Source organism: Grus americana, chromosome 2 (assembly GCF_028858705.1).
Source record: "Grus americana isolate bGruAme1 chromosome 2, bGruAme1.mat, whole genome shotgun sequence".
Lineage (NCBI taxonomy): Eukaryota > Metazoa > Chordata > Aves > Gruiformes > Gruidae > Grus > Grus americana.
In genome coordinates, this window is record NC_072853.1 from 52,954,747 (window position 1) to 52,968,861 (window position 14,115).

At 37.2% G+C, this 14,115-nt stretch overlaps 1 protein-coding gene across 1 annotated transcript in view; it reads right to left on the minus strand.

Moving 5' to 3' along the window:
* YES1 (YES proto-oncogene 1, Src family tyrosine kinase) overlaps positions 1-14,115 on the minus strand; it is a 54,714-nt gene that overhangs the window by 12,778 nt on the left and 27,821 nt on the right. Inside the window, exons 2-4 of the mRNA XM_054816879.1 lie at positions 7,429-7,701; positions 3,205-3,304; positions 1,985-2,083 (exon numbers count right to left, since the gene is read on the minus strand). Coding sequence (XP_054672854.1) covers positions 1,985-2,083; positions 3,205-3,304; positions 7,429-7,693 — 464 coding nt within the window. The 5' untranslated portion in view covers positions 7,694-7,701. The remainder of the gene's footprint in view (positions 1-1,984; positions 2,084-3,204; positions 3,305-7,428; positions 7,702-14,115) is intronic.

Sequence of the window (14,115 nt, forward strand, 5' to 3'; positions counted from 1 at the left end):
AAATTTCAAACATTTTCAGTTGGGACTGTCATAGCATCAAGCAAATCTGGCTTCATAAGTGTGGGGAGAAGAAAACTGGAAACTGCTGCAAAACAATGGTTTTGTAGGAGAAACATTTGGGCGGGGGGCGAACGTAGGTAAGGAGGGATCATTTTGTTGGCCTGTGAACAGAATGGCCTGTGCAATCACCTGGGAATTTGAAACTCATTCTTATTTTTTATTGTATTTCCAGCTTGACTGCTTAAGTAGATGTGCAAAGTTAGAATTGGGTATCGCAGCACATACACTTGAGACAATTTGGGTGTAACCTATAATCTTACTGAAACGAACCAGAACCCTAGTAATTACTTTGCATGAAAATGCCTTCTCCCCAGACTACGATTTACAAACTATATCATAAAGTGTTATTTTATTTCATTACCTGTAAAATAATAGTAAGCTTTATTTGGGGTTTTTTAATGAGATTTAAACATTTATATTTGGACATCATTCAAAAGCCACACAGATAATACAGATCCTGTCACAAGCAGTTTTTGATATAAATGCCTTCAGGCTTAGAAAAGAGCACTTAAAGAAAATCCTAGCAATCTGGGGCTGTGTATTGGTTTTGCACTTGTAACTCCAACTGCAATCATAACACAAAATTTACAAACACTATCAAAACCCAGGTTTAACAAATGAACTCTAAAGCAAATGAATGCTATTCCAAATGCTGTGGTGATATTTAATAAAATTAGCACTAGTTCTTTAAAATAGTCAGTTTAAAAAAGGGTCCTCGCTCATCACCCTTCACTCTCACCTCTAGTCATCACATAAACCTATGACAAATCCCACCACCCCATTTTGCCTGTCTTTAGGAGCAATACTTTCTTTGCAGAAACACTGCATTCTTAGTTTGCAAAAGGCTATTGATTCCATTTTACTACCACTACTGTTGTAATGACAATATGCTTTTAGTGTATAGTTTAAAAAACAAAAACAAAAAACCACAAAACCCTCAACTTTTTTTTCAAAAAATCTCACGTTGATTATTTTATCAGCAGCTGAAACTACTCAAGGGCATAAAATAACAGTGTGTCTTTGATGCAATCGCTTTTCAATAGCAAAGAGCCAGGTGAGAGCAGCAGCAACATGCTAAAGTCTCAGCTTGAGATTCAGGAAGCATCTTGGAAATCGGGCACTTTTCCCAGAAGTGCAGTAGCAAACACAGAAGTGCCCAAATCATGCATCAGAGAATTGCTTATTGGCAGTACTATGCCCGTATTATTGAAGCAAGAGCTGTGGAGTTTTGTATTTCTGGTACAACAAATACAATTAATCCCTCGGAACAAGTATCACCTGAAACTGTACCCCAATTCACCGTTCCCACAGTAACTCTATGTGGTTCTTTAAGTGCTCTGGGATCTTTGTTTGGAAATAAATGTAGGAAGTGCTGGTACCCAAACCAATACAATTTCCCCAATTCATAGTAGTTCTTAGTGTGCCTAACAATTTTCTCACCAAAAAAGTTGTTATAGATTAATAGATTAGCAATAACTGTCCACACAAATGTTTTTTTAGAATGTAAGATTAGATGCTACCAAGGATATAGCTGATCTTGAATTAGCGTTTGGCAAAAATAAGGATAAAAACCTGAAGTTGATGGTTTGTGAAGTCTTTAACTAAAACACATCCATTTTTGCTTTATATGAAATACAATGCACGTCCCCCAATTTTTATCTTCATTATCGTATTCTCCCATCCTTTTTCCTTTAGCCCTACTTATAGCAAGCAGGTGTAAAACGTTTGCGTGAGTGTCCACCTCACACTTACTTATAATTATACCTTTGACATCATCCAAGTAGCATTGCTGTCTTTTAATTAGTAGTATTATCCTACTTTACCCTTAAATGTTACATATACCAAATTAAAGGAATAGTATCACCATAGGGCACAAAGTATGGAATGGATAATAAGAACAGATTGACAGGGTACAATATCTTACTCTTCTGCTTGAATGGAGTCTGCAGGAGCTACGTAATTGCTTGGGATGTAGCCTGTTTTTCCCGTAGCAATGGACCTTGCTTCCCACCAGTCTCCTTCCCTGCAATGAAAAATCAGTTACCTCTTCCACAAATAAACAATAAATCATTCCCTAACACCTATAACATTCTCACATGTGAAAGGCAGGTTAAATTTAGGTAACTTGTTATTTCAAAGGCATCTAAAATAGTTTGTGCTGCACCTAAACAGATTTTTCTTTTCATTGTAAGAAACACGAGTGCCTCTTAGTGGAATTCTGTACTTTAAAGATTTGGGTTTTGGTGGGGGTTTTTTAGTGTAAAAGGAATTTATCAATATATGCAAAATGCAAACCTACAACAAAATGTTTTATGGCAGAAATGTGTAAATAAACCTCCCAGTTCTCTAGTCTTCATCTGCCTCTCCCAGATCACTCTGCCTGTATGCTGACAGTGAGCAACAAAGGAAGCATGAAGTCAGCAAATAAAATTAGAGATCTGGACAAAGGAAAACTGCTACATGTATGAATTAGAACTGTTAACACAGCCAAAAGCTGCATGTAAAGAAATCTCCAAGGTGAACAAATTATTTCCTTTTCACTAGACTTCTAGAAATCAGGCTGTAATACTGTAACAACTGAACTGGAACATCAACCTACTCAAACTATTTGAGCATAGATTTACTGTGGGGGCCAGCCAGACGCACTTCCACAGCGAGATGTCCCTTCCACGGCAATACCCTCACCTCCAGCATTTGCAGTGCCATGCTGCCGGCTGGGCTCACCTCCCCGTGAGATATAGAAACTTGTCAGAGAGAACCGGCAAGGTGCAGAGCCTGGGATGGGACAGCATGTGTCTCCACCTCCGCTGCCCTGAAGGGGGTAGCTGTGTCTTGCTGGAGTGGGGAGAGGAAGGATGCCACCCACCAGCTGAGAAGGAGAGGTGTGGCGCTGCCCCCATCACTACAGTTCTACACCTGCACCCAAACCCTGACCTCAGCCTGAAGGTTACTGTCTCACCAGTATCAATATTTTAACCTCATGCTTGTTGAACGCTGCATGCATTCAAGAAAAATAAAAAATAAAATAAAAAAGAATAATCCATCTGCTCTTCACTGAAATAGGATACAAAGATTTCAAGAAGAGTTGAGGATCTATTTATTCCCAACAACAACCAAATGAAGTCTGTGAATGAGAACACTTACGTGTTATTTATTATCTGGAACCGTTCACCTTTCTTAAATGAAAGGTCATCTGTAGTTCTAGCTTCATAATCATATAAGGCCACAAATACAGTAACACCACCTTAGGAAAAAGAAAAAAAAAATCATATAGCAGTAACGCTACAACACTTGATTTAAGAACTTGTCTGCGAAGCAACTCATCAATTTTGATTTGGAAGCAATGAAACACTCTGGGTTGCATCTCATTTTGGAAGCTGGATCAATAATCAGCTCATTTATTAAGACAGAGGAAAGCCTATAAACAGACACCCTAAAAATATGCTTTCACACCACAAAAGGCAGCTAGATACATCACCAGAAGTACATTAAAAATTAGAGCACTTATATACAGAAACCTGTGCAACGCATCAGCAGTAAAAAAAAGCTAGCTTCTTTATTAAGTTACCTTCTTGTTAAGAAGTACAATTCTAGAAGATCCTACAACACCACAATGGCAAACTATCAGCCACTAATTTTTACAGAAGTAGTTTCCTGTTGAACTCAGCTATAAACAACGGAAGTGTTCCCAACTTTCTGGGGTTACACATCAAGATCTACTCAAGTAATCAAGTAATAATGAACAAATAAAAGTATTCTGTTGGGGACAAAGACATTTCTCTGCTTCAGGACTAATGAGTATTTTAATTCCATCGAGTCTCCCCACCAGTGAAGCAGACCCTTGCTGCGGATGACCCATCAGTGCATTATTCTAGAGAACAAGGACTGAGGTCACAGATAAGCAGCTGCACTTCACCAACCCTAAGGAATTTGCTTCCCCAGCGCACTTCTGGTATAGGGCACGTTGTTGAACATGTCCCACAAACAGGACACAAGTGTGAGAGATGGATGGTAGGAAGGCTCCTATATTTACGGTAGGAAAACATTTTCTATGCTTGAAAGAACTAATCTATAAAACTGAGCTGAAAGAGGGAAAGGAGAAAAGGCTATATGAGATGTACAAGCTATGAGCAAAAATAAGGAACTATGTACCATAATTAGAAGAAAGTTAAAATAGAAAACTGCAGATGGGCAATTCAGAAAGACTTTTTAAGCTCTAGAAATGGTATTTCACAGTCTAATGGACATTTAGGAAGCCTAATGATAGTCCAAGCAATCACTTATTTTTAAAAGTATAATATTACATCTCTAACATGCATATGTATGTACCAGGATATATAGGGAAGACCACCAACAGAAACATGTTGCATCTAATTTTAATTACAATTAACATGACTGTGATCAGAAAGGAAGAATACGTAATGCAATGGGTATTGTCTACATCTAATATTCTTTTACAATGAACACTTTCTGATGTAAGAGCTCCTAATCACTGGAATATTTTCATTTGATTTAGAGTCTTCCTGTAATTACACTATCTCAGCAGGCCTCAGCTGGAAATGAATTTACAGTTCCTCTAGGTATAACAACAAAAAATCCCCATAGGAGGTTAGAGTAAGTGACAGAGTTTTTTTAAAGTGTGATTTATGAACTGAAAATGAATTAGAATATTCCCTAGAAGTTAACAGTTCTGAATCCAAGTTAAAAATCAACACAGTTCTACCATTTTTTGCCTGCATCACTATGTTACTGCATTATTTTGATGACACAAACTGCTACACGGAGCAAGAAAATTGTGGGGATACATACCATAGTCACACAAACAGAACCCAGAAGTTAGAGAAATAAACCATCCCCAGAGAGTTCTTCAGCAGATTAAAAAAAATCAATACTATCAAGTCACAATACTTCAAAAGTTTTTAGCACCATATAAAGAAACTAGAAGACTCCAAGAAATTAGAAATAAACTGTACAACGTCTAGAAAGATACTAATGTGATAACAAGAGAGAGAGATTAATTCCTCTAGATAGTGTAGCACTAGTCAAAGTAATGGATTCAAACGTAAACCATGCAATAAGAGAATTATTAGTAATTATCAATATTTGTGTACTCTTAATTATTTTTAAAGAAAGAACTGGAAAAGCTACCATATAATCCTTGGAAATTTTTTTTTTCAACACTTCAGCTACCATAAAACTTCCTTGCATTCTCACGCACTAGTGCTTACATGGCTTCATGAAAGGCAAGAACAGCGGTCTATTTTTGTGTTTTGATTTTCAGTAATATTCTATGTATTCAAAGTATCTGATGACTGAGAATGTGTAATACAGGAGCAGCGTGACTAACTCAGATTTCTTCTCCTTTTCTGCTCTAGAAGAATAAAAGATAGCTCAACGCTTTTCAGCTGCACTGCAGGTCATGATGACAACCATATCATCCTCTTGTCAGACAACACGGATGGACTGGTAAGTACTACTGACGCTTAAGTCCTGTTTGACAAGCCCATCTATTCTCCTCTCTTGCGAAACAAAGGTCCACAGAATGGGATCCAGTGTTTTATTCCTCACAAATACAGAAAGCTTACAGCCAGATGAAGTTCGTCATCTTACTCATTCACAAAAACACCCAACTTTGATCTGAAAAATCCGTACTGAATGTACCAAACAATTGCTGGTGCAATTTTTTTAATTTAAGTGTGTGCGTGTTTGTGGATGGGCTGGTTTTACAGAATGAGGAAGAATAATTACCTATGCAGTATCATTTTACCTGATCACAAAATGATGGGGTTGTTCCCCCAAATCAGCCTGCCTACAGATAACTGAATTCACACTGATGAGACAGCAGACCATCTTTTCATGGGCAATCTCTCCTGTTGACTCTGGTCCAAGATATAACATGCTTAACTACCAGCAGGAACCAGGAGAGGCAAGAGCACACCCCTTCTGTTCTCTGTAGCAAAGGATTTGTTGTACCTGGGGGGCAGCTACATCCCTGGTATCTGCTAATGCCCAGGAGTGCCTGCACGCACTGCTGGAGATTCCCACATGAACAAAGAACCAGATTTAGTAAGAAGAAATACACAGAGGTTCTTGGAGGAGATGAAGATTTCTTTAAGCACGGTAAACTTTCCTTAGTGGAGCTAACGAATAAAAAGAAATGCTGCCCTTATTTAATTTCTGCATATGTTCATCCAAAACAGGGAATCAGAGCCGATTCAAAAATTTTGAGACAGGACAGATGCTCATGTTAATTATTCTGTTTTTAATGAATTCCCAAAAAGGGAATATGAAGTGATCATTACCTGACAATTCATATTTCCGGGATTGCTTAATGTCAAGGCCACAGTGGGTTTTCATGGATCTCAAATTTCTTGTGTTTAAAAGATTTTTAAAGGCCACTATAACAAAGTAAACATTTAAGCACTGTAATTGTGCTAACATTAGAAGTTTATGGGAAAACTAGAAATAGACCTATAAGGAATTATTTACCATGTTTTGTGAAGTGTCTGTCTAAAGCTTCTAGAATACATTACTCTTTCCTCTCTCTTGCATAAAAAAAAAAAGAATAAATAACAGCTTCCTCTCAAATATAGCCAGCAAAACAACTGAAGTTAACCATGTGCACAAAATCAATGTTTTTGTAATGAAGTTTTAAGATTTTGATATAAAGGTGGGTTTATAACATCAAATGTGCATGTTGCTTTAAAATGCTGTATCTTCAGAGATTTTATATCTCAGCCAAGAAGGTCTCTGCATCCTGTAACTTCTATTTTTACATTTTCAACTTTGGTTTTAATATGACCACCAATAATGAAAATTCTGGTCTTTTGTTTCACACGTATTGTTCATATAGTAAAGTACACATATATTGCATATCCTGTTTAGCTTTATAAATGAACAGATTCAATGTTGCATTAAGTAACTTAGAACTAATCAAATAAGTCTGAAAATCAGTTTAAAATATCAATTTCCTGAAATTGAAGTTTTTCATTTTGCACCTGTCTCCAAAAGTTTAAAGCCATTATCCCATGTGCATCCCTTCCATAGCTTAGAACTTCTAACACAATTTTATCAACTATTCCCATTACCGCCTTTAATAAGTCTTAAATTTCTCTGTGCTGTGATCCTAAACCTCCCTCCCCCAAAACCAAAAGCCAAAACACCCAATCCCCAAGCCCCAGTGACTAGTAAATATGGGCTGAATTATTATCTGAGCAGTAAAGATATTGACCATCAGAAATCGCTAAAAGGCAATTTATTTTAAATGTGCAATTTATTTATGTGTGGCAAGGGGTCATAGTACTTTTTTGCATATGAATGTCAAGCTTTAATAATAAGAACAGCAGCAGTGTTTTATGTAACACTCACCTGTTAAAGTACTAGGATATGGACTTGGCACAGCTGAAAACGAGGATGATGCTCCTCCAAAGGGTGTCATTCCTGAGGGCCCTCCAAAAGGAGTCATGGAATGACTATTAAAATTAACTGCTGATCCCTTTACTGACGGTGACTGTGTTGCTTGGCTGGAGTCTGATCCGTAATGGCTGACGTGGGAAATAACAGGTTCTGGAGCATTTTCAGTTCTGTATTTCATGGCTGGACCTTTATCTTCTTTGCTTTTAATGCACCCCATGGTTGCTTCTGTGAGAATGAGAGGAAAAAAATGAGTTTGTCTCCACGTTGCATCTTTTGATAGTTAAAACAGAAGATTCCCAAAAAGTTACCAAAAATGCTCATTTATTACTGTTTAAAAAATCCCAAACAAACCCCAGCAATTGCTACCATGTACAGATTACAAAGTCCAATGAAGAAGTGTTCTGGAATAAAATCTAAACCATTCCCAGACTAGAGAAGACCCCATTATTTTCCCTTACAATATCACATATTAACAGCACATTTGGATTATTCTCCATCCCAGTTCCTTGGTGGACTGTAAACAGTAAAAAAGTAAAAGAAAAGAAAAAAAAAAAGGAGTTAGGCAACAGATGAGGAAAAGACACTGAAGACTTCTACAGCAGGGTGGAAGGGGAAACAGAGGTGACAAATCCAGAGTCAATTATACAAAGCAAATCCAAAGCAATTATACGAAGAAAACAAGTGGAGCATTCCTGCTTTCTTTTTTAAGCACCTGTGCAATAAAGTCCTAACCTGCTGGTGGTATTACAACTAATATCTTTAAAGGTGTAGAGCAGTTTGCATCCATTGCCAGCCCCAAAAAGCAACTCACAAACAAACCTGGGATATTCCCTGGGCCACAGGGTAGGGTTAAGCTCTACAGTCTAACTAGAATTAGGAAAAAAATTATAATAGTAATTACAATATCTGTAGTAGCTTAGAAACTGAACTGAGCCTGGACAGGTGACAATTTACAGCCCTGATGGCCCAAGATTGCCACCAGCTCCCACTACAGGCAGACTATGCCAGAGCTGTTTACTAGGGGGACACCTATTACCTGCTGATGGAGATAATCAGTGTCGCCAACAATTAAAATTACTTGGTCTTAAGAAGTCACCACCTGCCATTTATCAGGTGGTGACAACTGAGAGCAAGCATTTTCTGGCCTACCCCAGCTGGGAAACAAATCAGGAAGAAAACAAGAGTCTCTATTAGATGCAGCACTAGTCTGGCATAAAAATTCCTATATTCTTGGGGGGGGGGGGGAAATTACTTTAACTTCAAAAAGAGAAACCTCCACAGAAATAGCAGGAAATCTACTGCTCCACATTCTCTACCAAATCAGTTAAGAAAATAAACAGCAGCAGTCTGAAAGCATTAAAAATACGGCTTTTGATAATTACAACAATAGTTTCATGGACTGTAACTAACAAGTAGTTAGACACACAATGGGAAACAGTTTCCCTATTTTTTTCCTTTTTAATTCTCTCTTTCCTCGTTAATTATCAGACACAGAAATATGTAACAAAGTAAATCTTACTTAACAAACATTGCCTTAACATAGTCTCACTGAGAGAAACTAATTCCCTTTGTATAACTAACCATTACAATATTAAAGATACTGTAATTTTCAAGAACTGTGAATCAGAGTTCCTGGAAAGAGGAAGGTCTGTAGCTGGTAAAACACCATATGAAATTTCCTGCTCATAAAATTAAGAATACTTGCCTTATTTCAGCCCCTAACGCTGTAATGTAATACAATACTGGTGCAGAAACAAGCTGCAAAGTCAAATAATTGCACTGTTACAAATCTTGTCTAAGAGTTTTACATGGAATAATGAATCATCACAAAAGCACACCGTATCCATTTCTTTTTTTACTTCTGATACTATTATTGCCAATTTACCAATTGTGCACAAATGTTAATAGACCAAGACTCAAATACATGCATGAAGAATCTAATGTGTCTAAATACCTTACAAAAGAAGTCTTGCAATCTACAATAGAAAAGCCAGTTGTTAATTGATGATACAAGTCAATCAAGCACCCAATCACATCCTTTTAATTTCTCTACCGCTGCAAATAGATGCTGTAATTAGAATGATTTTTTTGGGCCACGTGGCTGCCTAGTGTGAATTCTTGCCTTAATTTGAGGCATATTTCTTTGATTCTCTTTAAAAAACTGCAATCAAAATTTTCTGCTAGCACTGAATAAAAGTCCAATCACCTTTGTGAAAATGTTTGCTAATAGTACTGAATCCTTCCTTTAGTTGAAAATTAAGCATTGTACATGATTCAAAAGTCCAGCACACTACTTATGTTAATAAAGTAGATTAGAGGGAAATGTATTTTCATTTGTACGATTATGTGTTCATCACAAATATTTCTCCTCCTTTACTTTTGGCATTTGGTTAACTTGTAACAGGCTGATAAGATTTCAAGATTAAAAAAATAAAGAAATAAATTTACCAAGTCTGGTAAAACTGCTGGATTCTGCCCACAGTACTGCCGATTTGACCAAATGGTTGGTGACAATGCTACCCTGTACTGCAATTATAACTGCTATCACCCATAGGTGCTCACCCACTTAAGCTGCGATTAGCAACAAGAAGTTACCACTGGTATACTTGAGTGCTGCAAAGAAAAGCCTTTATTGAAGACCTGGACTCATTCTAGAGGAATAGAGTCAGCCTCTGCCTTGCTTCTCCCCTCCCCAGCCACTTCACTGTTAAGGTAATCTTCTTTCAGGGGTTAAAGAGATTAACAACAGAGATTTAATCAGCACTTCAAAGAGAAAGACATTCAGAAATAAGCAGACAAAATTTTAAAAGCTCTACTTTTATAACCGCATACCCACAAAACAAAATTAAGGAAGCAAACTCCTTAGTTTTAAAAAGTCAAAAACATAGGTGGAAAATACTATAAAATACTGTTATGGATTTATGAGGAGAAATTAAGAGGAATGAGGGAGGGAAGATGACATAAACCAAGAGTGAGTAGTAGGGAAGGAAAAAATGATTGCCCACCCTATGGGTGGAAAAACCCAATGACATTACTGTTTAGTCTTGTAATAAATTACTGGATAAAGAAAAAAAAAATCCCTAAGCAGCTGGTATGCAATGTTGGATTTGATTATTCTGGTACTGCATTTCTTATAAAAAATGTATATAACTGAAATAACTTTACAACTATTTTTATCACCCTTTGTCTGACCAGCAACAAAATATTAAGGAATACATCTCTATCACAAAATTCACAGTTCTCTTTCTGAAGCACTGAACTCTTTTCAGAAATACAGATGAGAAGTTCCTGTTTGCCCTGTAGAAGCCCATCTATTCAAAGAAATGCTGGCCCAAGGTATGTTATTCACAAGCCACTGATTTCTCATTAGTTAAATCATTATTTTAGACCAGACTAGTGTCTGAACTACTTGAGTAACTTTAGCAACTTGTTCTTTCTTTGAAACAAATACTCTCCTGTTGGTTCTGATCAGCATGCCCACGCATTTGGTGGGGGGGGGTTAGGAATCAGCTTGCTGGAGGTCTATCAAGAAATCATGTTCAGAAAGGCATGGAATAAAAGCACAGATGTCTTGTTCTGCTTTCTAGATGAAAACAATCCTATGTTAGAATGTTTTCAAGAAGGAACAGAAGCTAAAATGATTACTGGAAGGACAGCTGAAGGTTAGCAGGATGCCCACAAAAATCAATAGAAGAATGAGAGTACTCCAGGAAGCAGACATCAAATGAGAATTCGGTGACACCTAATTTGACTTGGGCTTTTTGGAGAAGTCATACAAAGGGCAAAAGTTCATTGTCATTCAATACTCTAAAACCTCAGATAATGACAGAGGTCAAACAAGAGAGCTCCAAGAAAGTTAATGCTGCCCTCTTATCTTCCCAACTCCATTTGATAGCAGAGTGCCAGATCACAAGGAAAGCTTTATTCAACAACAATTGAGAAGCGTGGTCAGTACAGTCTTTGTCGGGTTTTCTTCTGCTTTCCTTTCAGAAGGATGACCTATCAGCCCAAGAAAAAAACCTGAGTTTTTCCTCAGGAGTCGTCATATCCTAGGATACTGACAAACGGTTCCCTCAGGGTGTCTGCAGCCTTGTCCATCCAGCCCGGAGAGGTGGGTGTCACAAGGGAACCACTCGTTCATCCAATGTGTCTTTGATCTTTCCAGTTGATAGTTACAGAAGTTACCTACTCACTGGTTCCTTGGGACACAAGGTTCTTGGGAGTGCTTCAATAAAGGTCTCCTACTGGGCATGAAGGAAAATGCTAGAGCTTTCTTTGAAAGAGGTGATTTTAACTCAAGTGAATAAACTGACAATCTGTTACAGCTAGCTGCCTCAGAGCAAAGCAGGCTGCAAAGCCACTGTATTCATTTTTTACCCTTACTCTACTCATTGACATCAAGATTTTGAGGGCTAGATGTTAGCCTCTGAAACCCCAAAGACCAAAAGCTGGGAAAGCCTCGCATTTGTTTCATTTGCTGGAATGGATTTGATAGCAAATCCTATTCGCTAGAAAAAAAAAAACAACAAGAAAAATGAGTTTCCTCTTGGGGCCAACTGGAGGTACTCTTCTGATCTTGCACTTTTGTTACGATATAGCACGTCCCCAGATGCCTTCTGGAGACTTCATCATGATGTAAGGCCAGAACAACAGCCGCACGTAGCCATTGCGACATGCCACAAAGGGAAAGACGCTCTAGGGAGCTGCTCTGTTTTCAACCTCTTGTACTAAAACTGTGCAAGAACTAAATGCAAGGCTTGGGGAAAAGAAAAATTGCTAAGGGGAAGGGTGGGTTGCAACATTTCTTTTTTTCCATTCCTTTTGATTACTGAAATTGTTCATACAGCCCAAAAGAACACATAAGTCATTTTTCACTACAAAGAAAGAGCCAAGTTAGAACGAGCAAGTCAAATCTCTTTTCAGAAGGATAAGGCAAGACTGCAAATATCCTCCTGCCTAAAAACAAACAAAAAACTCAACTAAAAACCACACACCTCTGCTACATAACATAAAAAAGAATTTAACTTTAGGTTCACAAATTGCTAATAAAAGGACCAAAAAAAAAATTAATATTTCCACTGCTATTCTACCTTCACTTCTCAGTGTTAGCAAAAAAAAAATTAAATTGTTTCTGTCAAGAAAAGAAGCGCCTTCACTTCTCGAATGTGAAGCATGTCTTACATTAATTTCCAACTAAAGTCATGATTTAAAGTTATTAAAATTTCATGCAATGATGAACACAGGATATTCTGCGGAAAGTTCACTAATGGATCCATTAGCTGACAGCTGACTATTTGCTCAAAGAGCAGAGCTGACTCTGTATGCCACGGGAGACACGCAACCTATACTGGCTTTTCGTATACTAGGCAAACAATGCAGAGCATCCGCCAAACAGCTGGTTTCATCCGGTGGTATCGAAAACTCATTTATTAGAGATGACATAGACTGAAAGAAACAAAGATAACTGGAAAAAAGACTAACAACCCCTTTGGCCAATACTATAACATTCAATTAATTCAGTCCATCTTTAACAGGTATGAAAATATGGGTGGGCTTTTCTGTCTACAAAGCAACCTGCCATGTTTGTAAAGGAAAAAAAACTAAAGAATTGCCCTGTGTTCTTTGCAGAGTATATACACTTTTTTAAAATTATGCAGTTTTTATGATGTGATATAATTTATCTTTTATGAGCTGTCATTAATTGCAAAGCTTGCTTATTTTACCATGAACAACCCACGGCATTTCAAAGAACAATGTTCTACTGGATTCAGTTTTATAATTAGCAATAACATTAGTGTAATGAGACCTTAGAGAGTCTGCATCGTTATGCTTTTAAAGTGCAACTGACATGACCTTGTAATTAATGATCTAATAAGGAGCAAAAGTGAAGATAAAGGAAGAAGCATTTAAAAAAAAAAAAGATAGTGAAGCAAGGATTTAGGTTACTAGAATTTCAATGTTTGCTACACATCTTCGTGCAGTTCTGCCCAGAAAAATAACTATAAAACAGACCTTAGGTTGCCCATACACTAAAAATATATTTAAAAGTAAAGAAAAATCCTCTTTATCACTGACTAATGCAATCTGAAATTTTTGATCCTAATGTTTCTACAAACCAAATCCTGCTTTTATCATGACAATACAAACATATTCATGGAAAAATTCAGGGGCTGCTGTGGTAATGTTTTTGATTTCATAGAAGCAGAACAAACTACAGATTGTTTGCTAATAAAGCTACAGCTAGCAAACCCAGCATAGCAAACAGAGAAAAACCAATGAGTATAAAACTGCTTTTCTAGTTGAACATTTTGTATTTCAGAGTTAAAAGCTGTTTGAAATATTACATATTTCTGTTCTAGTTCACGTTTTTTACAGGAATCAGAATTTTAAGTTTGCATTAAATTAATGACTAAGACTGATGCTTCTACTGGAGGAGCTAGTTACCTGGCTGACAAGATCACTACAACAACTGTGCTCTGAAGGAACACCAGATCTCAAAACACTACCTGGAAAATTAGGATAAGCAGGAATTGCATAAAAAAGAATAAGGTCCTTCAATCCTTCATGTTCTTCCATAATTTCTAGTCTTTTTTTTTAGTGGAAGACAAGAAGTTTGTTGGAAGTGTGCTTCCTCTGAAG